The sequence below is a fragment of the Genypterus blacodes genome, unplaced genomic scaffold, assembly GCF_046128005.1.
Source record: "Genypterus blacodes isolate CSIRO-AG114 ecotype Tasmania unplaced genomic scaffold, CSIRO-AGI_Gbla_v1 ptg000052l_1, whole genome shotgun sequence".
Taxonomy (NCBI): domain Eukaryota; kingdom Metazoa; phylum Chordata; class Actinopteri; order Ophidiiformes; family Ophidiidae; genus Genypterus; species Genypterus blacodes.
The window spans coordinates 3,952,447-3,973,719 of NW_027466864.1; the positions used below are offsets into that span (position 1 = coordinate 3,952,447).

Consider the following 21,273-nt stretch of genomic DNA (forward strand, 5'->3'; position numbering starts at 1 on the left):
ATGACGAAGACGACCAGATTCTAATTTATTGAGCAGATCAAACACTGTTTACATGTTAGATGAAAAGGTTTATACAGTGGGCATTAAGATAGAAAAAATAACAAAACAGACAAGTGACAAGACAAGGGGCAAACAGTTTTATTGGACAACTTACAATATACGGGAAAAAAAAGTTAATCCTGTCATGGTTTAAAACGATACAACTTGTGATTTTAGTGTCCACCAAGGTTCAAGCATTGCATACTGGCACAAGTGTAAACTCCTACCATTCGTTAATGTCTTGTTCTTCACAGTCACACTTTAAAAATAACAATATTTACAAAGATGAAATAGATTGGTTGGGGGGAGGGGGGGGAGGGGGTTCACCTACACCACTGCCTCTATAATGAGACAAGCCTCTTCAACTCATGGAATTTAAAACGTTAAAGTGCACAGATTGGGCCGTAAACTGTGCTCCTCAGCGCCTGCTACGACGGGACGGTGAAGCTGACCTGAAACACAGGCATGAGGGGAAACGTTAATCGTGCACTTAAAAACAACAGAGACCACAAAGCAAGGCATGCACACGCGCGCGCACACACACACACACACAAAACCCCCCCTCCAACATGTGTAGAGAATGAAATACTGCACATATCATCCACAAAGCAATGACTAAAGCTGGAGCAGAGGGGCAATATGACAACATTATGGAACTGTTTATTGCATGGGACCTTGACTTAACGTGCTTCAATTTGGGAAAACCTATCAAATGCAGTCACACACTGATTACGTCTATCAAGTCAATCGTTTTCCTGTAATTAGCCTTGGGTTACTCAAAGTATTGGTTACAAAAGGACTCCTGGGCAATCACAATGAGACAAACACTGAGAACATACAATAGGAAAAGATAAAGAGGAAAAAAACGAATACTACCTTGATCGTGACTTAGACTTGTGTTTGCGGCTTGCCTTCTTACCAGACTTGTGAGATTTTTCCGTCGATCTTGAACGACTACGTTTTGATTTCTTAGATTTCTTTTCCTTGCTAACCTCGGGGGAGGGGGACCTACTGGAGTCAGAGTCGGAGTGTCTCTTGCTAGCTTTGGCGGAGCCCTTTTTGCTGCCTTTGCTATCCTGCCGGGAGTACCTGTCGCTCTGCGAGTCCGCGCACGACTCACTGTCTTTCCTCTTCTTTGATTTGCCGTTCTCTTCTTTAACTACAGAGCTGCTTTTCTCTTTCTCTTTTTCCTTCTCCTTTTCTTTCTCTTTGGCCTTTACCTTTTCTTTCTTTTTGTCTGGCTCTTTCTCCCTTTCCTTGTCCTTCTTTTTCTTGTCTTTATCGTGGCTTCGGCTCCTTTCTTTCCTCTTCTCTCTCTCTTTGCTGGAGGCTTTCTGCTTGTGTCTGCTGCTACGGCCGTGACTGCTGTCCCTTCGCTCCCTGCTCCTTTTCCTGTCTTTATCCTTGTCTTTCTCCTTCTCCCTGTCCCTGTCTCTGCTGCGACTGCGGCTGTCTCTGGCCCTCCCTCTGTCCCTGTCTCGCTCTCTTGACCTGGACCTACTCCTGCGGCTCCTATGGTCTCTGGAGCTGCTGCGGTTGTTCTTGTGGTGGCCAGACTGCTCTGCACTCCTCCTCCTGTCCCTGCCCTTCTCACTACGATCACTGCGGTGCCGGTGGGAGCTGTGACTGCGGCTACGCCTGCGAGCCTTGTGGGAAGAAGAGCGACTGCGCCTTCTCTTCCTTCGCGGGGAGGAGGAACGAGAGGAGCTGCGGGAAGATGCTGTGGAAGAAGAGAAGGAGGAGGAAGAGCGGCTGCTGCTACGGCTGGAGGAGGAGCGGGAGCTGCTGCTGTGACCATTGCGTGGGGAATCGCTGTCGCCTCGCCCTGATCGCTCCTTCGCTCTGCCAGGGTGCCTGCCCACACTGCTCTCTTTTTCGCTACGGGACCTACGCCTTTCTACCAAGGGCTCCGCCTCCCTCTCCTTTATTTCCTGTTTACTTTCCTTATGTGAATTCACTGATTGGCCCTCATCATAATCCCCCCTTTCTCTGCTCAACTTCTCCTTCGTCATCTCTTCTGTGGAAACAAACAAAGACTTAGGTTGGAAACATCAAGAGTTGCACAATCAATCAGTTTCAATTTGCATGTTCAGTTGCATTTCAAGGTCCCACCCTGTGTTACTATGTAGTAAAGAGTCTTACCGCGTGTGAGCACAGCCTCTTGTGCTTGTTTTTCTTGTAGCTGCTGCATTTCTCGCTCTTTGCGGCGGAAGGCATCCTGCTTCTCACGGATGCGGTGGCGCAGCTCCTCCTCATCGGTGTCAGAGGAATCAGACCCTCGGTTGCTGCGGTCATCCTCGCTCTCATCTGAACCATAGTCACCAAGCCCGCCTGCAACAGAGCCCCCAGGTTGTTGAGCACAGTGCATTAGGGAGGAACTAAGATCCATTCTCACATTCAGCTTCCACTTCGGAAAGCCTAGAGTTCCTACCCAAGTTCCCTCTGAAACTGCTGTAACTTCCTACTTCAAACTGATAAATGTCTTAAGGATAAATACATAAACTCTTTCATTTGGGGGCATGCTTCTATCTATGCTAAAAAGGGTCTTGTCCACTTTGTCTCAATCAGTCTAAGAATGAAGTGAAAGTAGTCATGGGTGTGCAGACTTTACCCACACTCTTACTGACTCCCCCTCCCCATATTCCTTCCCTCCCCACGGTGACAGAAAAAGGGATACTCACTGAGACCGGTCAGAGAAGCCAGTGCACTTGACTGTGCCAGCTGTTTTGCAGGAGCTTTGATTCACATCAACAACAGGAACAACATGTTAAAACACATACAGCCACCATTTTCTCAAAGGCAAGAGTCGCTAGAGAGGGAGGTCACAGATAAAGCACTATTCACAAGAGCTGTCATTGGTAAGAAGAGAACAAAAAAAGGAGAAAAGAGAGAGGGTTAACAAACAAACATCTGGCACACAGTCTCAAGTCAAACAGTCGGACAGGAGGGGAAGAACCAATCTGTACTAATGCACTCTGTTACTGCAATATGGAGGTGTCTTTGTAAGTGGGAGCTGACCGGGGGAATGGCGAGATAGTTTTCAGACTTACAGTCCGTCAGCAGACTCTTCATTGCCATGTGCCAGAAAAACAAGTTTCAAGCACCGTTTGTGAAAAGCAATTACTTTGCCCTTTCTCCTTCTGATGCATTAGCAGAGAATGGTTGCAAATACATACCATGTTAACACTTAAGCCCAAAGTTTACCACTCTAATCAACCCCTTTTAAAAAGGGGCATAGCTGAGTCTAATTTATGAGAGTTTATCAAATATAGAAATGGATTCAGAGTTAAGCCTTGTGTCTTGGTGACAGGCACAGATGAAGCATAAACTGAAGACAAGATCAGACCTCGAGTGGCTTTTCGATGAGCCTCTTTGGCCACGTGGAGGATCTCTTCATTGGTAACTTCCAGAAGGATTTCAGTCAGCAGGGTTTTCGTGATGATCATCTACAAAAAGAGGAATAAAAATGAAAAAACTAACCAACTTAAATTCCCTTAAATAGAATCACAACACTGAAATATTTTGAAATGATTGAGATCAAGGTCTTTCAAAGGTCAAACTGACCAGCTGGAATTCCCTTTCCTCTTCAGTCATTTCAGGTTCACTATCCTCTGCAGCAGGCGATGGGCTCTTGCCAGAATATTCCTTCCCCATGGAGGGCTTGTCATCATCATCATTATCTTCATTTCCCTCATCATCACTGTCCTGATGTCAAAACAAAAAGGCATAGGCTGTGTTTCAGTCCACATAAACAGAACAGCACCTGTTGCTGCCGCCCTGATGGATGTTCCAGGGGAAACGCTTCAGGACCCCAGATGTCCTTTCACCATTGACAAACTGATTTTCCAAAAAGAAACTATATCAATAATAGTCAAGGAAAGACATTGCTTGCTTACAAATTTGCTCTTGCGTGGTACACGTGGCCCGTCACCTTCCTCGTCCACCTCGTGACTTTTGCCATTGTCTTTGGCCATTTCAGCGCGCTCCTTCTCCATTCGTTCTCGTTCCAGCTTCTTCTGCTTCTCTCTGTCCATTTTTTCAAGGCCTTCTCGGATCCATGCAGGTAGCGTGCGCCTTTTCACAGCATCTGCAGGAGAAATCAAAGGTCAGAATGAGTTACTGTCGTCTTGTTAAGGTCTATTAACTCTGGTTAGTTTCACATAATTAATTCATTACAATTACTCGGACATCTTCATGGAAGGACAGCGATTCACAAGGCATCACCTTTCCAGATGTGTAATAAATAAACAGTACAACGGAGTCATCTCAATATCTTAACACGATGGTGGTTAAGTGGGAACAGGCTCACCTAGTGCTGCTGGGGCTTCCGGTTTAACAGGGGGCTGGATAGGGGACCGGGGCCGCTCTCTGAACCCTGGAGGCCTGTTATCTCGCCGGCTCTGAGGAGGGCCCTGCCAGTACGGGGAGGGGAAGCCTGTGGGCGTGGGGCCGTAGGATGAAGCAGCTCCATGCTGGAGAGAGACAGCACAGACAGGAAGTTAAAGCTCCATCAAAACACAGAAGTTGCAGAAAAAGGGGATTGACATGCGGCACTGTTGATGCCTTTTCCCAGACTATGGTCCTCCCTGACAGGGCTGTAAGGTCAGTAGTATGGTTTCATTAAAATATGAAAATAAAAAAACAAACAAAAATCAAAAAGAATACCAAACCATGCTGGATCCTCAACAAGCAAACACTTTCCTCTGCAGCGCATCAAGAAAGCAAAGACTGAAACACCTAGATGCTGGGATCCGGCACAGTTTCATCAGACTGCTCCGTGTGATACTTGGTTGGCACACTAAAACCCAAACGGTTCAACAGTTCCTACTGTGGCATCTGCATACCTGATAATCAAACTGGTTCATGGCCATGGGGGCCATGGCGTAGTTGTCGGGCTGTGCCCCATACCCATGGCTGTTCTGGGGGTAAACCCCGTGGTGGGCTTCAGAGTTGAATTCCAAGCTGTCCTGGCTGTTGCTGTCCTCGCTGGGGTTTACCACATCCATCGGGCCTGACCCGGGAGGGATCCAGGCCTGGTCAGGGGGTGGAGGAGGTGGAGGAGGAGGGGGCTGTCCATGCATTCCCCATTCTATTCAGAACATATATATATATATTTAAAAAGGTAACAAAAACACCACAATATAATAGCAAGATTTAAGCATAAAAGGAAATGTTGCCAGAATTAACCTTTAAACTGCGTCATTTTGTCATTGAAATCATGATCAACCACCTAAGTAAGCTAATCATAACAGTAAGTCACTTATTTGTCTGCATTTTGTGAAGAACCAATGAAGTCACATAATGCAAAAATTGCAGCAATGGCATTCTCTAGATTTTGGCTGCGTAGGAAGGAGGATTTGGTCTATTGTACACTTGTCATGATCTCTTCTCATTGGAACGCTAATTCTCATATATTATTCACATATATTTTTGTGAATGAAATTCATTTCAATTCTAACCAGTTAAATGTTCAGTGGTGTCAAAAACCTTGAAACAAAAGGGGTAAAACTGCCAATTGTGTAATGGCTGCTTACCTGGTTGCCACATTCTGCCAAACGATGGGTCACTCTGGAAAGAACCATGGTTGTTCTGTGGGAGAGGTTCCAGCCCTGGGATCTCCTGTCCATTGGGCGGAAGGTTTTGTTGTTCTGGTCCTGTTGACTCCTTTTGAGCAATCCATGCCTGTGCCAGCGCAGCCCAGTCTACTTGACCTAAACAAAGCCAGAAACAACGAATTGAGAGTTGATTCACTCAGTACATACCAAAAACCTCTACTATCTCTATATTGTCAAAGAAGAGAAAATGTACTGGTCCGTACAAAGTAATAACATTCATCAGTCAAGCATATTGAGTTAGAAGAACACAATTGCAAATCCATTCAAAAGAAAATACATTAACATCTAGAAACAATAGCATCCAGATCAACTCTATATCTCCCCAGATGTTGCCTTATGGAGCTTTGTTGTGCTCCTGATGTTAAGAACTAACAGTCTTAGTGGGAATAGTCGGTAAAAGCCAGTGATGATGATAATGATTATGATTTCTTTGACTGACCTGGATCTTGCTGGTGCTGAAAGGACTGCATCCATTGCTGCTGGCTCAAAGGCCACTGCGGCCAGGGCTGTCCTCCCTGGTCCCACATCACTCCGCTCTGGATTCAGGCCTGAAATATACATGCCAGCTGGACTTAAAATTGGTTTTGCAACCTCTGCGTTTTTCATTTCTGACATGCAGTGAGCTATACAGTTTCTATGTTTTGACACTTGAGCCTCATAATGGCGAATGGGAGGATAGCATAGCGCTAGCACGAGCAGAAACACTGTCTTGTGTTGCCTAGCGGCTAGATGCAGATTTCCTATGAATTCGCAGTAATGAGTGCAGATGTAGTAGGAGGTTATATCGTAATATGACAGATAAACAGCATCCATCACATTTTTCAGTGTGTTCAATACAGGGCCCGTAAAATCCCCAAATCTCTTGCTGCTCTTGATCGCGAGCTAAGGGAGCTCACCCAAGCTAACATGAGCTAACATGAGCTGAGCTAAGACTGAAGAATCACATCTTAACGGGTAAAAAAAAAAAACCTTAACATTCTGCTCCGTTCAATTATATATTTCAATGAAAATGTGAATTTGGTTGGAGGTCATATAAGCATCTTCTTTCACGTATCCTCACCGTTTCCAATCTCCTATCAACCGCTGCAGGTCCAAAGTAAAATGGCTGCTCACTGCGCGATTCTGAGAGGAAGTGAGCCAGTTTCTGTTGCCTTCAGGTGCTGTCGGATTTTTTTCTCGGTTATTTGAGGAATCTGAGTTTTCATTTGAACGCTACTGCAAATACTTTTTATTGAGACGTTTGTCTGTCTGACTTAGTTTCCTCCTCATTTGAACGTCATATATTTAAGACTGGTAAGGAACAACGCAAGAATAACGATTAATAGACATGCTTTACCGGCAACCCACAGTAATATATTGCCTCTCCCAGGCGTATTTCATTTTCCCGGAGCCTCCCCCATAGCACCCAAAGGTGTATAGCCTCAAACAACCCAAGGGTGACATTGAAAGATTTCTAGAAAATGTGGTTTTGAATGATAAAAACGCGAAAGCCAAGGCTTTAATACACGCACAGCATGATCATTTAAGATGTGAATATGTATAACATTTCCATGTATCTCTTATTTCAAAAGATTTGTTTACATCTGAAGTCTTATGGAACTTGCAGCAGAGAAAACCCAGAATCCTTTGCTATCATACGTTATAACTCTTTTCACCTGAGGTCTGAAATATATTTATGTCGTAATGCTTTAATTGTGGTTGGTCATTGGTTGTACACTTTGATGATATTCTTTACACAAGGTCAGGTTAGGCATTAAAAAGATGACAGTGTTTACACTTTTTTTTTGGTTCAAATCAACCAAGCAGTGTTGCATAATTCTTCTGTGGGAGCTGAATTCAAATCTAAATTCTTGAACTGTTTTTTGCCCCATGGCCAACAATAGGGATGTGACATAAAGAGAGTGTATCCGCACAATGCTAAGAGATAGTACTGTTTCAGATTCAGTGTTAAAGTGTATTGTTATTGGAGTACAGCATGTAAAGGTCATAGTTCGATATAGCACACCGATGTGAGAACAGAATGGGGATCAAATGGCAATTATGTCACTATGTAACCAGCATATCCAGAGGGTGTGCATATGACAGGGTTTGTAAAGATATCTGTTAACTAAATAATAATAATTACAAAAACACATTGGTATGCTCCTTCATTTCATGACGATGATCATGTGATCATGTGGTCCTGGTTGTGCACTTCTACAGTGAAGGGGTTTGTGGTGACGTCCTTCTCTATGGTCTTACTCTGGTCCTGTTTCTTGGTTGATGTGTTGACCAGATTTCCCCCCAGATTCTGAAAGTGCCACCACTCTAAACTACTCCACTACTCAAAACAACAGGCTGGTTGTATGTCTGGGAATAGTTTCCATAAAGTCCCATCCGGAGTGTTTACTCCCACCTACTAAAGACACAATGCACTGATCTGTTTGAACACTAAAGGGCGTTGACCATGACCAGTCGTACTATGCCTGGTGACAATTTCAATCTTGATATTGGTATATTGACAATTAAGAACTTCTGTAGCTTAACATAAAATAATAAGATTGGTAACGTTTAGTGATAGCAGCAAGCTAGGAGGCCATGAATTAGGAAGTGCCCATCACATCAGCATACATCAACAGCTTTCTAGCAGATGTGACACACTTTGCACTTCTATTCAAAGATATATTTAAGTCATAATAGAACTTAGGCCCTGCAATACTGCAATACCCAAATTAATATTTTTGATGTCAAGCTAACTGCAATATGTGCTGCTAATCTTTAAAATGAACTCAAGGGTAAAGGAACTGTTTCCTCCCTGAGCGGATAATGTTAATATTAAACATATACCTATAGCAGTTAAATATTCTAAACATATATTTAACATATAGCAGAACTGATCAATGAGAAATGATTTTTGATGGTTTTATGGAATATTTTAAGCGTGGAAATGAATATGAATCAACTGATCTATAATAGCAACATGCAGAGAAGCAGCAAATAATTGTTTTATTATATATTAATTGTTTTTAGATTTTCCCTATTTTACAGCTCATTAATATACAGCAATCAGCATTATTTAAATGCATGCAGCAATCAGGATTTGACATCACTTCAAAGGCTCATCTTTCACATACTTCATTACCTTAAATGTCATCAAATGAGCACATACGTATTAATTACCATGCTATTCTATTGCATGTAGAGATCATTAACCATAAATTACTTTCAGTGTTAAAGAATAAATAAAGTATGAAGAGGATACTGTTTGTGTGTCAGCATAGCTACAAAACATCCATCAATACAGGTAATTCTTCATAACTGGAATAGTTATTGTGATTATCACTACAGTCAACCTAAATCTAATTAATTTTCTTCTCCCATGTCCTGCCTGTCAAAGTAGACTATGAAAGACACGATGGCTCTGAAATGACAGGATTGTAAAATCATAAGCCCTCATACTGTAAACACTTTGGTCCATACATAAATTCTGTTCATTAGGGCTAATTTAGTAAGATTTAATTCAGTTGTTCTGTAGGCTCACATTATCATCAACATTATCGTCGTAGGATATAATTTACGTTTCCAGTTCCAGTAAAAACAAACAATTAGGCTCAACAGCTTTGACAGAAGTTCATCATAACTGTGTCACCAGTTTCACACACTGCTGGTACAGTAGCTGTGTCCAGACAGACAGCAGATCCAACATGGCCTGTGAAAGGACACGGGATCACGGTTGTTGGAGTCTCCTTGTGGAAGTCAGGACCTCTAACAATTAGATCCAAACCAAAGGATCAGTTAGTCTCTCCTTTAGCGTTGAGAAGCTCAATCAACTGCTCTGCCTACAAAACACAGAGACAGAAGATGAATTGGACAAACAATAACAGTACAATAAGAATGTGTACACATTCGAAAATGATGTACAATAGAATTTTGTCCAAACTATTATGTGCGTACTGTGATGAACCAGTAGGAGTTGAGTCTGTAGAAGAGACGGGACATGAAGCTGAGTTGACTGGCTGGTGCTAGGACATGGAGGTGCAGGTGTGTGACAGAACAGAATGGAGGCCAGTGGAAACCAAACCTGCAGGTGAGGAAAACTCTCGTTACTGTTCCACTTAGGAGAAAACAATACCGGGCATTTAAAAAAACTCTGGACACAGTAGAGAGACTCCAAATGTGAGCTTAAAACGTATAGAACTCTGTCTTTCTCTGTCTCTCTCAGCAGCAAATACAGAACCCATTTAAATGATCAGATTATTTACAAATGCTTAAGAATAGATCATCTATAACATTGTTCTAATTCTGTATACATTAAATTAATCTGTTTATTAGTTCCTCTCTGATGACGCTTAGTGTTGCTAGTTAAATGAACAATGCACAGTGAAGTAAAATGACTCACCTGACATCACTGAAATCTGTCACATTGTTTTTCTGAAGGATCTCTTTCCCCATCTCAACCATCCTTTCCACTGGGAATTACAAACAACAAAACACACAATCCCTTTCACCATATTAAGCTATTTACGAGAAAAAATAAAGATACATATAAAAACACAGTATTTGTATATTACAAATAGCAAACAATACATTTCTTTTTCAGGCTTTGCATAGTCACTATAGTATGGTTTGTTTTATTAGCAACTTCTTATCATCTTCTCAAACACAGTGCATATTACCAAATTGTGTAAAATTACAAATTTTGAATGTAGACACATACAGTAGTCTACATACAAGGCTGGTATTGGAAAACAATAGTTTTTGTGCAATACCATAACTTAATTCTTGCCTTGTGATTATTATTATTATAAGTTTTGCCTGGCGCTGCTTAAAAGGACAAAGGAGGGGTTTGTTTCCTTATACAGTAATATGTGTCTTTAACCATAGTAAGCTCTGTTACACACATTTCAGTAAGAAGTAGTGTTGAATGAGTCTTACCCAAAGGCACCTGTGCTTTCGTAAGAGATTTACAGTTTCCAACATGGTTTGTTGGGACAACCAGGTAATGGTGAGGAGCTCCAGGCTTGATGTCTCTGAAACATGAGAGCTCCTCATCCTGTGAACGATCAAACACGTCGCCAGTTAATTGAATATCTTCTTAGTTACATGTATTAGTGCTGTGACAATGATGCTGTTGTTACGTCGTCATATTTCTATATTTAGCACTCGCTCCTGCTACTATCTACATGGGTTGTCAGTACTAGCAGCAGGCTAACGTTAGCTTGGTATCTGTAAACAGGCAGTGTTATCAAACATGTCCAATATCCTCACACAGTGAAGAAGCTCTGTGTCCAATTCCTTGTTTACAATCTTGCAGAAGATACATTTCTTGTCAAATCCTCCATCACGAACAGCGTTTGATTTCGAGATATCGACCTGGGCGGGTTGTGTCCCTTCGACTCCTGCCATTGTTCAACGCCGGACTGTCAATATAACCCAGACCTGCACAATGGTCTGAAGAAGTTATCGAACAGCAAAGAGCTAAAGACAACTAAAATTCAGACAAGTACAATCAATCCAAGAAATTGTCGAACTCAAAGAAAAGAGAAATACTGTTGACCATTTGTCCACCAGAGGGCGACATAGATGGACATATTTCTCTATCTATCTATCTATCTATCTATCTATCTATCTATCTATCTATCTATCTATCTATCTATCTATCTATCTATCTATCTATCTATCTATCTATCTATCTATCTATCTATCTATCTATCTATCTATCTATCTATCAAGATTATTGGTGGCAAGCAGTTGTTGAAGTGACCATAATTTGATTTGTATCTGTATTCATGTCTTGTGGGTGCACAAATATATGACAAAAACCAAGGGACAACCAACAGCAACAATGGATGTCAGTTAAGGGAATGAGAAGCTTTGATTACATTTCTCATCATCATTATCAATATTACATTGTTTGTAGATGTGGTTTACTTCCTCTGGACAGCCAAGCTCAGATCAGATCAGTTCAGAGTCCCCATTATCGCACAGTGTATGTGCACAACAAAATATGGGCCATAAATACACAAAAAGAGATTTAATGACTGTTTCATGAAATACTGTTTGTTACTATGAGTGTCATTCAGGAGAACTTGGTGGATGAAAAGCAGAGATTGCTCCCATTATCTCCCATAGTCTGATCAGGTTTTCTTGACAAAATTCTAAATCGATTGATTGATTAAATAAACAACACATCCCTATGCTATATGAGGATGTACAGACTTGTCTATAGGCAGTTTGAGCCACAATCAAACAATTAATTGTGACATTTGATGATAAAATGTCCCTCTTTAAACATGAATGTGAATGTAAGCAGACTGTATTAATTCTAAGGAACATGCTAGAAATGAAGCTGACCTTCAGTACAAGAATAATAAATATTTTCACTGAAGCATGTTGTAATTTTGCCACAATGATGTCATTTCCATAGATTTCAAAGTCAACTTTTCAATATTCCAGTGTTATTCTGTCACAACCCCCTAGGGGACCTCGAGTACCACTGGTGGTCACAACTGCATTTTGTGAACCACTCAACTAGTTACTGTAATTTGATTAAACAGACCTTCTTCAGGGGCATTTTATGTCATCATTTATTGACTTTCAAATATGTTTAAGTTTGTGACATCCGGAATCACAAAGTTTTCGTCAAGTTCCACAGAATACATTAGGCAGCGTCGGCATTCACTCACATTAGGACATAAATAAATGTAAACCCAACAGACATGAAAGACAAAAAATACCACAAAACGACATATATATAATATACATTCTTTTGCTTTTCTGTTTCATTTTCTTAAAAAATATTTAAATATAGATTGTAAAAAGGATTTAATACAAAGTGTTGCAAAAAGGTTGCACATTCAAAGCATCTCTACCTCCAACATTCGGAAAATTCCTTCCTCCACAAAATACTTCAAAGATATAACTTTGTTTATAGTGCAACTTAAAGTTTTATTTTTAAGACCTGAGTGGTTAGAACACTCAAATGTGTCATAAAAGACTCAAAACAGTCAGAGTCCAGATAGGCCATTAGGAGTTATATGATCTTACAGTGTTTCACCCTAAACTATATCCTTTAAACACGCATATACAAATCCAAAAGTGTTGCTATGGACTTTCTATTATAATGCTCTCCACAAAAAGGGGCGTGCATGGGAGTCTTGAAGCTTTGTTTGAAGCCAGTTTCTTACTGGGTTTTTATCCCCGGGTTAGCGTTGAACAGCAGGTCGTTTAAATCAGCAGCAGGACCCTGAAGCTCACCTTGACACTTCATCTAGGCAGTAGAAACAGGGGGAAACACTGATCAAACCAGCCTGATTAAGGTCGGCCTGCAACAGGCTGCATACTGTGTGTGGTCTATCCTGAGCTTTGTACATGCGTACTGCTTTTTACATAGGCTGAACCACATGCCAGCCCTGTCAGTGACATCTGACAGGGCAGTGGACTTGACTTGCACTCTCTTTTTCTCTTATTTTTCAGTTCATCTCCTTCAGTTCTGTATGGTCCAGACTTCTAGGTCTTGTACAATGAAATCTTGCTGTGTGGACAAAGGCACATTGTGGAAGGTAGGGCAGGAATAGCTGGAGCCATGGTACAGGTCAGCATCAAGCCACAGGCCAAAGCCCCCCCTACAGACAAACAATAAAAAAGCACTTTACAGTCAAAGCTTTACAAAGCTGTTAATGTGTAAGGTGCTTGATAAATTAAACTGCCGTTCTCTGGTATCTGAAGAGAATCAGTTACATTTATTACTTTATAGCCTTGCAGTGGATTGTTTTATGGCATTTACAGGTGTGAATGCTACTTTTTGTGGAGAAGTCAAAACTGAACATACCCTCCTCCACCAATCTGCAGAGACTCCCTGTGGCCGCTCACAAAGTAAGAGTTCTCTCCGCTCCACTTGTACGCCTGAATGACCATTAGGTGTGAGAGAAAAAAAGATATGAAGATAATAAGAAATAAATGACAACACTTAGATATGTTTTTGTGGTCAGAGAGAAAGACAGAGGTCAGGAGGAGCGACTTACCTTGAAGTCAGGACTGAAGCTGAACAGGAAGGTTTCTCCTGTACCATAGCAGTATTTACTGACTCTGAATGGATCAGACGAAAAGGCTCCAAACACCTGAGAGACGGAGACATGCAGTCATTTTAAGCACAAATACACTATTTATCATGACATCAGGACTTGTCTTTGGCATGACTTTGAGGGACAGGAAGAGGAAGTGCAAGTGCAAACCTTTTGTTGCATGTCTTTGATGACCAGCAGCACCGGGCAGTCCAGATCAGCCATGTTCCTGTATAGTGTCCTTAGACTGCTCCCATTGACGGCGGTGCTGTAGACCAGTTGCCATGTGTGCCCGTGGGTCCTTGCTGGCATGTTGACACAGAGCTGTTGATAAAGGATTTAGGATTTAGGATAAGGTCATCAAACCAATATCACCATAGGGAACAAATAAATGTAGTTGAATGCAGTCTAAAGTCATGCAGTCTATTGCCATGTTTCCTGATAACTCACATTCTCCAGGTGGTGGTCATCCAGCAGTTTACTGTGGTTGCTCAGAATAGGAACATCCTCAACTTCCTCCTGGTCCTGAGGTTCCTCAACTTCAGAGTCCTCCGAACTACACAGACTCAAACGACGCTTTGCATCATTTACTGTGATGATCTGGAAAGGGGCAAAAGATTCAATATGTGAAACACATGACAGTTTCACTCACACAGTAGTTGGCCTATTTCTTTCACAGGATATTGTGGTTGACATTGACAGATTGTGAAAAAGTAGGTTATTGCTTAGGAACATAGTTGGTCATAAGTTCAAAGCTATTAATAAGTTAGATGTGACTGAATGTGACTGAATTTATATCTAGAAACTAAACCTCATTTAATGCTTACTAAACAACACAAAGATACCTTAACTCCGTCCATTGTTCTTTTAATTAACCAGTCAATTAAACACATTATTTTCACGACACATGGAAACATGCTATTGCTATTGGCTACTTTGTCAAATCTGTGTAGTGTACAACATTTTAAATGGTTTGGTCGCCCCATGTAGGCGGCTCGGGAACCAGAGGGTAGCCGGTTCGAGTCCTGTGTGGAGTCCTTAGGGGACTTAGCTTGGGAACCGGAGGGCAACCGGTACAAGTCCCCGCCTGTGGACTGGCAGCCAAAGAGTTGCCAAGAAGTGACACTGCCAATGTGCCCTTCAGCAAGGCACCGAACCCCAACCTGCCCTCCTGTGCACTGACCCCATATGCCCCTGGCCCCTATGCAGTTTGCTGTATTATTTCCATTCTGTTTCGTACTCACATGTCCTTGCTTTTATGTTTTCAAGTTGTTTAACATATTCATGCTGCTGACAAGGTGTGTGATATATAAATGTATGTGATAAGTAATTTTCATTATGTTTTGTTTGTCTAGCTTGCTTATTGTTACTGAGTGGAAGTTTTAAATGTGACTGGCAAGGGAACTGTAGGTGAAGATGAAATAATCTAATACAAATTCAATCTTCACCAAATGGTAACCTTTATGATTTATTTTGTACATAGTCCCTTACAAATAAAACAAAATTCATTGCAAGATGACTAGGTTAAATTGGTGGATGGTTGACAAAATACACATTGCTTTTGACCAGAGTAGATATTCTGTGATTTAAGATATCCATCATAATAATCAGATCGTTTATCTCTGAAAATGATGACTTGCATTATAGTACCATTGTCTACAAATGGACAGAATACTCCTTCCTACCTGAACGAAGGGCTCCACACAATGACTGGCAAAATAAAGCACCTTGACATCATCTGGCAGCAGCTTCATAGCTTCTGACTTCTCTCTCATGCTCTTTCCTCTGTAGTACCACATGTCTGTTAACAAAAGCGACCTGCATCCACCCTTAATGCTGCTTTGCAAGTGCAAATGCAAGTGGACAGACAAAAGGGGGTGGACCCCTATTGGTAAACTCATTTGATTCTCAAGTTTCCTTTCTCTCTTAAACAGGACTGACGCTAGAGTGCTGTGGTGTGTGGATGCTGTAGGGGAAGGATGTCCATATATAGAGAGTGTGTGCAAGATTTCCCACAATCCCTGGGATAGCTGCCAACGCCAGAATGGTCAGGATGATTTTTTCTCTCAGAATATATACACGTTCAAAAGGCTGAGAATCTTAGTTGCTTGACCTAATGTTGACCTGCAGCTGAGACCATTGTTCCCCTTACCTCCCAATTCTTAGCAGAGTGGTTGACAGGGTGTTTGAGGAGCTTGTCGATCACAGCCACTTTGTCCTTCTCCACTACCAGGTAACGGTTCTGATGTTTCTTCCTGATGAGATAGCGGGGTTTGCAGTGCTTCTTGTTGTTTTTGGTGTAGATGTCTGGTGACCACTGCACAAAGAAGGTGTAGAGGTGGTCAACCCTGCAATCACAAAAACGCACAATTTTGTTAATTGTACACAGTACCTATTACTCAAAAACTGTTGCAAAATGAGTAATTAGGTAATTACAAAATGTATTGGTATGAAAGTAGAAATGAAAAGTTAATCAGCAATACTACAGGAAATTCAGACAAACAAGCAGCACAATGACAGTTGGCCCAACCTATTCTCCCCTTGAATGAATGCCAACATGAAACAGTCAAGACATGCCCTGGATATGGGAAGCAGTTAAGTGGAGCAATGCGGGAATGTTTTAGGAATGAATCATGATGGATTCTGGCCAAATTATGTGACTCAACAACAGAACGCAATCAAATTTCCTTAGAAATGTAGAATGATTTGTGGTGAAACTACACATCTCAAAGAAAGCCCCTCCCTCCAGACATTCCAATTTTCTGGAAGGCTAAGTAGTAAAGGTTATTTGAGTTGAAGGATATTCCAACTTCCGTCAACATGGACATTCAGAATAACATAAATGCACATTCATAATTACGTCTAACAGCTAAAATACTTGAAGACTGGATTAAAACTCTTGAGTTGTAATTTAATGTTTTAAATCAAACTATAAACATCACAAACAACACACTACCCCTAACTTAGCCTCACATAACATATTGAAACTAGTGATTTGAAACCAGCTTTAGCAAGAATGTAACATGATGATGTTCTCAGTTGTATGAATCATTCCTTTCACTTACTCTCCAACACTGTAGGCAACTCCCATGGCTGAAGTTGGAGGATGAAATGGAAGATGAGGAAAGAGAGTAGATGGTTTGGAGGCTCAGTGCTGAAGCAGCATGTCCACTCCGAGTCTTCGCCATCAGCACCTTATATACCTGCAGTTCAGGCCTGAGATAAGACCCTTTGACCATAAACCCTCCCTTTCTCCCAGCACGAGCAGCACGTATTCACATGAGGATTTCACAATGGAGCATGAAAGCCAGAGTCAGTGACACATTAACTTGACCTGCTGTCGGTCCCTGTCCTGAGGCCTGGCTCGAGCTCACAATTATTGTGTCAGTGTAGTCGCTGAGGGGGTGAGTGAGGTGATGAAGCACATAAATCAAAGTTTTCTTATCCTTCAGTCAATTTACCTTTACGTTTACCAACCTCTCTATCTTTCTGTCTCTCAATCTGATATGCCTATCAATCATTGGTCATCAGAGTCTTTCAATCTTTCCATTTTCCCTCTTAAAACATGACACTACTGCAAAAGAGGAAGTTTTACCATTATTTTGCCGGATTATCTCAAACGGCCGTATCTCAGAAGAGGGAACGAACGAACAAAGAGGAACAGTGGAGAAGCAATATGTTAGAAACAACCATTGAAAGTATGAAGGATCATATATCACGGCATATTTCCGGATACATTTTTGACAATTTTTGACTATATTTGTGTTACAGTACAGTACATACAAGATATGTCTGTAGCATATATCTGTATATAGTGTATATACAGTATATAGCATTTACAGTATAGTTTATTAGTATAGCATACTGTATACATATGTACGAATGAGATGAGAGACTTCAACTGAAATCCCTCTCTCTCTCTCTCTCTCTCTCTCTCTCTCTCTCTCTCTCTCTCTCTCTGTACATCTATCAATTGAGTCTCCTTCCGTCTCCACTCTACCAGACTTAATCTCAAATTAAAGGCTTAGTGTCAATATTTAATCAAACATCAAGCCTGGATTTCATTGTTTACTATTTGTCATTGATCAATTTGCAGTACTTAGGTATTCAAGACTATCAGTTATCAGTGATGTCTACTCAGTGATTGTCTCCTCAGACTATTGTTCTGTTGCCTCATATCTGTTTCCTCCATCTTTTGTCATTAAAAAAACAGAGGGTAAACACACATATAATGACAAACAAACTGACCAGATCATGTCAACAGTGTGTGTTTTTTAATCAGTCATCTACTCGGTTATTTCTTATGAGCTTCACTTTCATGAGTGCATCAGCAAGAAAACATTTTACACAACTTCTCCAGAAATGCGGTGAAAACCTGTATTTTAAATTTAAGCATCTTCAACACAGTTCTAATGATTAAGCTTAGTTAATTTCCAATATTATTGCTTGTGGTTGCAGTGCTCAAACAGAGGTTTGGCCATATTCAGATATCAGGTTGTGAGATTACATTAAGGACGCCTTGGGGTCAACAATGAGCCATGATATTCTTACACAAGAGAAACAGGAGGAAGATCAATGTGAGACAGTGTGTAGTCTGATACAGAAGCAAGATCGATAGGCAAACAGAGATACACAGATACAGCGATCCACATGTTTTAAATAATAATGCATGAGAATTAGCAGATATTCATGAACACTAGTTGTGCCATGTCAGCACATATGCAGAGAGACCATTACAACTATATGAACCTGTACAGTCTAAAGTGAACAAATAGAGATCAGATGGAAATGAAGAAGACAAATTATCTACAAAAGGACATTTCACCCTAGTTCCTTGGAGTCAGTCGTGCTGCAGTTACACAGATTTCATAAAGCTGTGTTTTTTATGAAACAGCATGAAGAGAAGTACTGTTAGTTGTAATAAGGCATTTCTCCCTTTTGCTTTATACAAATCTGATCTTGTTTATGTTGCAACAAAGGATGTTGCCTCACCAGAATTGCCATGTACACAATTTTATTCCCTGAACTTGAACCAAATAACTATTGTAAACAAAACTGCACTGTGTTCATCCCACTGCGGAAAACTTCAGTTCTTTTTGATGAAGTTAAAAATATTTTACATTACCAAATGTTCCTGCAATATGTTGTGATTTCTCTGTTACAGGCAGACAATGAAACCGAGTGATTTGGCGATACGTTAATGACCATAGCGACAGATATGGTCGATTATTTCCACTGTGGCTGCAACCAACTACATCCAAGATGAAGATTTAAGAGGCTCCAGTGTGAACACACACTGATAATTTATCACTTGTATTGTTTGGCTCATTTCCCAGGTCTCTGGGAAATGATGTGTGCTTGCATTCATGCGTGCGCACACACACACACACACGTGCGCACGCAATGCACTTAAAGCTCATTTTCCTGGCAGTGAGTTGTGGCTTCAGTTGGTGTTCTTGTAAATCTTGTCCCAGCATGCTGACAAAAACACAAACACAGTAATCATCCATCCGGGCACGTTATACACACAGCTGCACACTTGCACTGATACAGATGCCAGCATGCTCACATGCATATTAGCAAATTATTTAGCCCTTTGAGAACTGTAATTTTGGAATAAAAATATGTTTCATACTGGAATACATGACATTCTATTTAATTGGACAAAGGGACAGTACTATACTATACTATACTATACTATACTATACTATACTATACTATACTATACTATGCTGTTGAACAAAAGACAGAATGAGCCATAGAAGGATGAAAGGAGTGGTATTACAGGCAGCATTGGGTAAGAAATCATTATAGAATCGATAAAGACCGGAATATAATGTGTAATATGTGTGGATTTTATTTTTAAATTCGATATTCGTTATGCAAAACTACTTTGCAAGCACAGTCTACTAACTAAAATATGTGCAAACAAAAAATACATCTTCTGTTGTAATGATGGCTATTCTGTTCCCTTTTCTGTTCATACCTGATTAGATTAGTCTGTGCAGTTACAATCTAATGAGAAGTCACAGACACACAGAGCAAACCTCACTCAGCATGAAGAGAGCATGACTCAATTGAATTTGTGCACCGATTGGTCTTTTGTACACTTTAGACTCCTTACTACTATTGCTACTCAATCAGCATCATCCACAGTTTGCATGCTTGTCCCGTGTTTGCTTATGTTTCCTCCAGGTGCTTTGGTTGACAGTTGTGCAAATTAACTGGAGAAAGTTTTTAATGCCCATACGTGTGGATGTGTGTGTAAATTAGTGTTTGCCCTGTGACAGACTGACCAGTGCAGGGTGTCCCCTGGGTGTTCCATGGCTTAGACTCCAGCCCCCTTTAACCCTGCACACACAGGCTGTGTGTAGGGATCGACATAAAGAGCTTCTTATTGGCACAGCCCACATAGATGTACAGACCATTGTGTAAGAGCTCCCTGACTCTGATAGGTGGGACAGCTCTATATATTGCACAGCAGACTCCCTGCCTAGCTCCACACAGTGTCAAACTGACCAGTGTAACATAAAACATCAGGAAGGGCCTTGAGGGTATTAAAAAGAACATACAACAACATTTTTAGTCCAACTACACTGAAGGAGAGCTTCCCAGTTACTCAGAGGAAGAATGTCAGCTTGACAACGGCCTAATCCCATTGTCTCGACACGCAGGATTAATTCATTCTATTTCAATTGGTAACAATATATTCAGATATGAATAAATGAATACAATAATAATTAGAGCTTGATTGTAATCATTCAAAGTCATTTGCATTTTGAAAGATGTGTACGGAGAATAATCAAGTCCCTCCTTACAAACACTTCTGTTATCGACACACACACACACACACGCACACATTTTTTACACAGTTCTTTCTAGCCTTCAGGCTTCATTTTTCTTTACAAAGAGCCCTCTTCAGATCTATAGCACATCTGCATGCTAAATAGTGCTCTGCAATCTAATCAAATCTAATTAACCTTACTGTAATATTAAGTATCCTTATACTATCCTAATATTTAGCAGTTACATACATCATTGGAAGCTAAAATGGAGGCTAGATGCAGCTTAGAGGCCATTTAATAACCATGATATGACCTCAGAGGAAGCATTGATTTGAAACTTTCCAATAGCCTATCAGGGGGTAATTGCAGAAACCTACCCGTTGTGCATGTGTATGAGGTGTAGGTCTATGTGTGTGAGTGCGTGCGTGCGCGTGCGTGCGCGTGCGTGCGTGTGCGTGCGTGCGTGTGTGTCAGGGGACAGCTTACATATAGACTTTATTTGCTTTTATGTGTGTATTTACGTGTAGGTGAGCACGCATCTGTTTGAGCGAAAGGATAAGCTTGCAAGTCAACAGTGTACGTGTCTCAGTGATAATAAACAGGACTGGACATTTGTCGATCAATTCTCACAGTCAGAAAGCGTGGCTCCAAGCAGAGTTCACAAAGAGTTTACAGGTGAAAGTATATCAAACGGGTCCTGCTTTCAATTTAAATGTTTACATGATATACATTACGACAGCAAATCCAAATAAATGGATGTAATGTGCTCATCATCCATTGACTGGTGACTCT

The 21,273-nt window shown here is 41.0% G+C and overlaps 3 protein-coding genes across 5 annotated transcripts; all 3 read right to left on the reverse strand.

Annotated features, from left to right (window-relative positions):
• Window positions 1-122: 122 nt before the first annotated feature.
• Window positions 123-6,780, reverse strand: pnisr (PNN-interacting serine/arginine-rich protein). 2 transcript variants are annotated; one of them, XM_076150324.1, is made up of 12 exons: window positions 6,715-6,780; window positions 6,094-6,202; window positions 5,574-5,750; window positions 4,884-5,128; window positions 4,349-4,511; window positions 3,936-4,126; window positions 3,604-3,744; window positions 3,386-3,485; window positions 2,721-2,774; window positions 2,182-2,370; window positions 916-2,056; window positions 123-491 (listed from the first exon to the last, which is right to left on the reverse strand). In XM_076150324.1, exons 2-12 carry the CDS (start codon window positions 6,179-6,181, stop codon window positions 458-460), a joined length of 2,523 nt encoding a protein of 840 aa, XP_076006439.1. In that variant the 5' UTR covers window positions 6,182-6,202; window positions 6,715-6,780; the 3' UTR covers window positions 123-457. The 2 variants fall into 2 exon arrangements, with proteins under 2 accessions (XP_076006439.1, XP_076006440.1); XM_076150325.1 differs by lacking the exons at window positions 123-491; window positions 916-2,056; window positions 2,182-2,370; ... (1 more) ...; window positions 3,386-3,485; window positions 3,604-3,744 and having other exon boundaries at window positions 4,086-4,126; window positions 4,948-5,128.
• A 1,853-nt stretch (window positions 6,781-8,633) lies between these two features.
• Window positions 8,634-11,077, reverse strand: LOC143001047 (adenosine 5'-monophosphoramidase HINT3-like). Its single transcript, XM_076150598.1, has 5 exons — window positions 10,902-11,077; window positions 10,569-10,686; window positions 10,033-10,102; window positions 9,588-9,714; window positions 8,634-9,472 (listed from the first exon to the last, which is right to left on the reverse strand). Exons 1-5 carry the CDS (start codon window positions 11,037-11,039, stop codon window positions 9,425-9,427), a joined length of 501 nt encoding a protein of 166 aa, XP_076006713.1. The 5' UTR covers window positions 11,040-11,077; the 3' UTR covers window positions 8,634-9,424.
• A 1,127-nt stretch (window positions 11,078-12,204) lies between these two features.
• Window positions 12,205-16,903, reverse strand: ncoa7a (nuclear receptor coactivator 7a). 2 transcript variants are annotated; one of them, XM_076150439.1, is made up of 7 exons: window positions 16,762-16,903; window positions 15,849-16,044; window positions 14,147-14,296; window positions 13,868-14,020; window positions 13,658-13,753; window positions 13,465-13,538; window positions 12,205-13,258 (listed from the first exon to the last, which is right to left on the reverse strand). In XM_076150439.1, the coding sequence occupies exons 1-7, from the start codon at window positions 16,785-16,787 to the stop codon at window positions 13,120-13,122; spliced, it is 834 nt and encodes a 277-aa protein (XP_076006554.1). In that variant the 5' UTR covers window positions 16,788-16,903; the 3' UTR covers window positions 12,205-13,119. The 2 variants fall into 2 exon arrangements, with proteins under 2 accessions (XP_076006554.1, XP_076006555.1); XM_076150440.1 differs by lacking the exons at window positions 15,849-16,044; window positions 16,762-16,903 and adding an exon at window positions 15,382-15,795.
• Window positions 16,904-21,273: the final 4,370 nt, after the last annotated feature.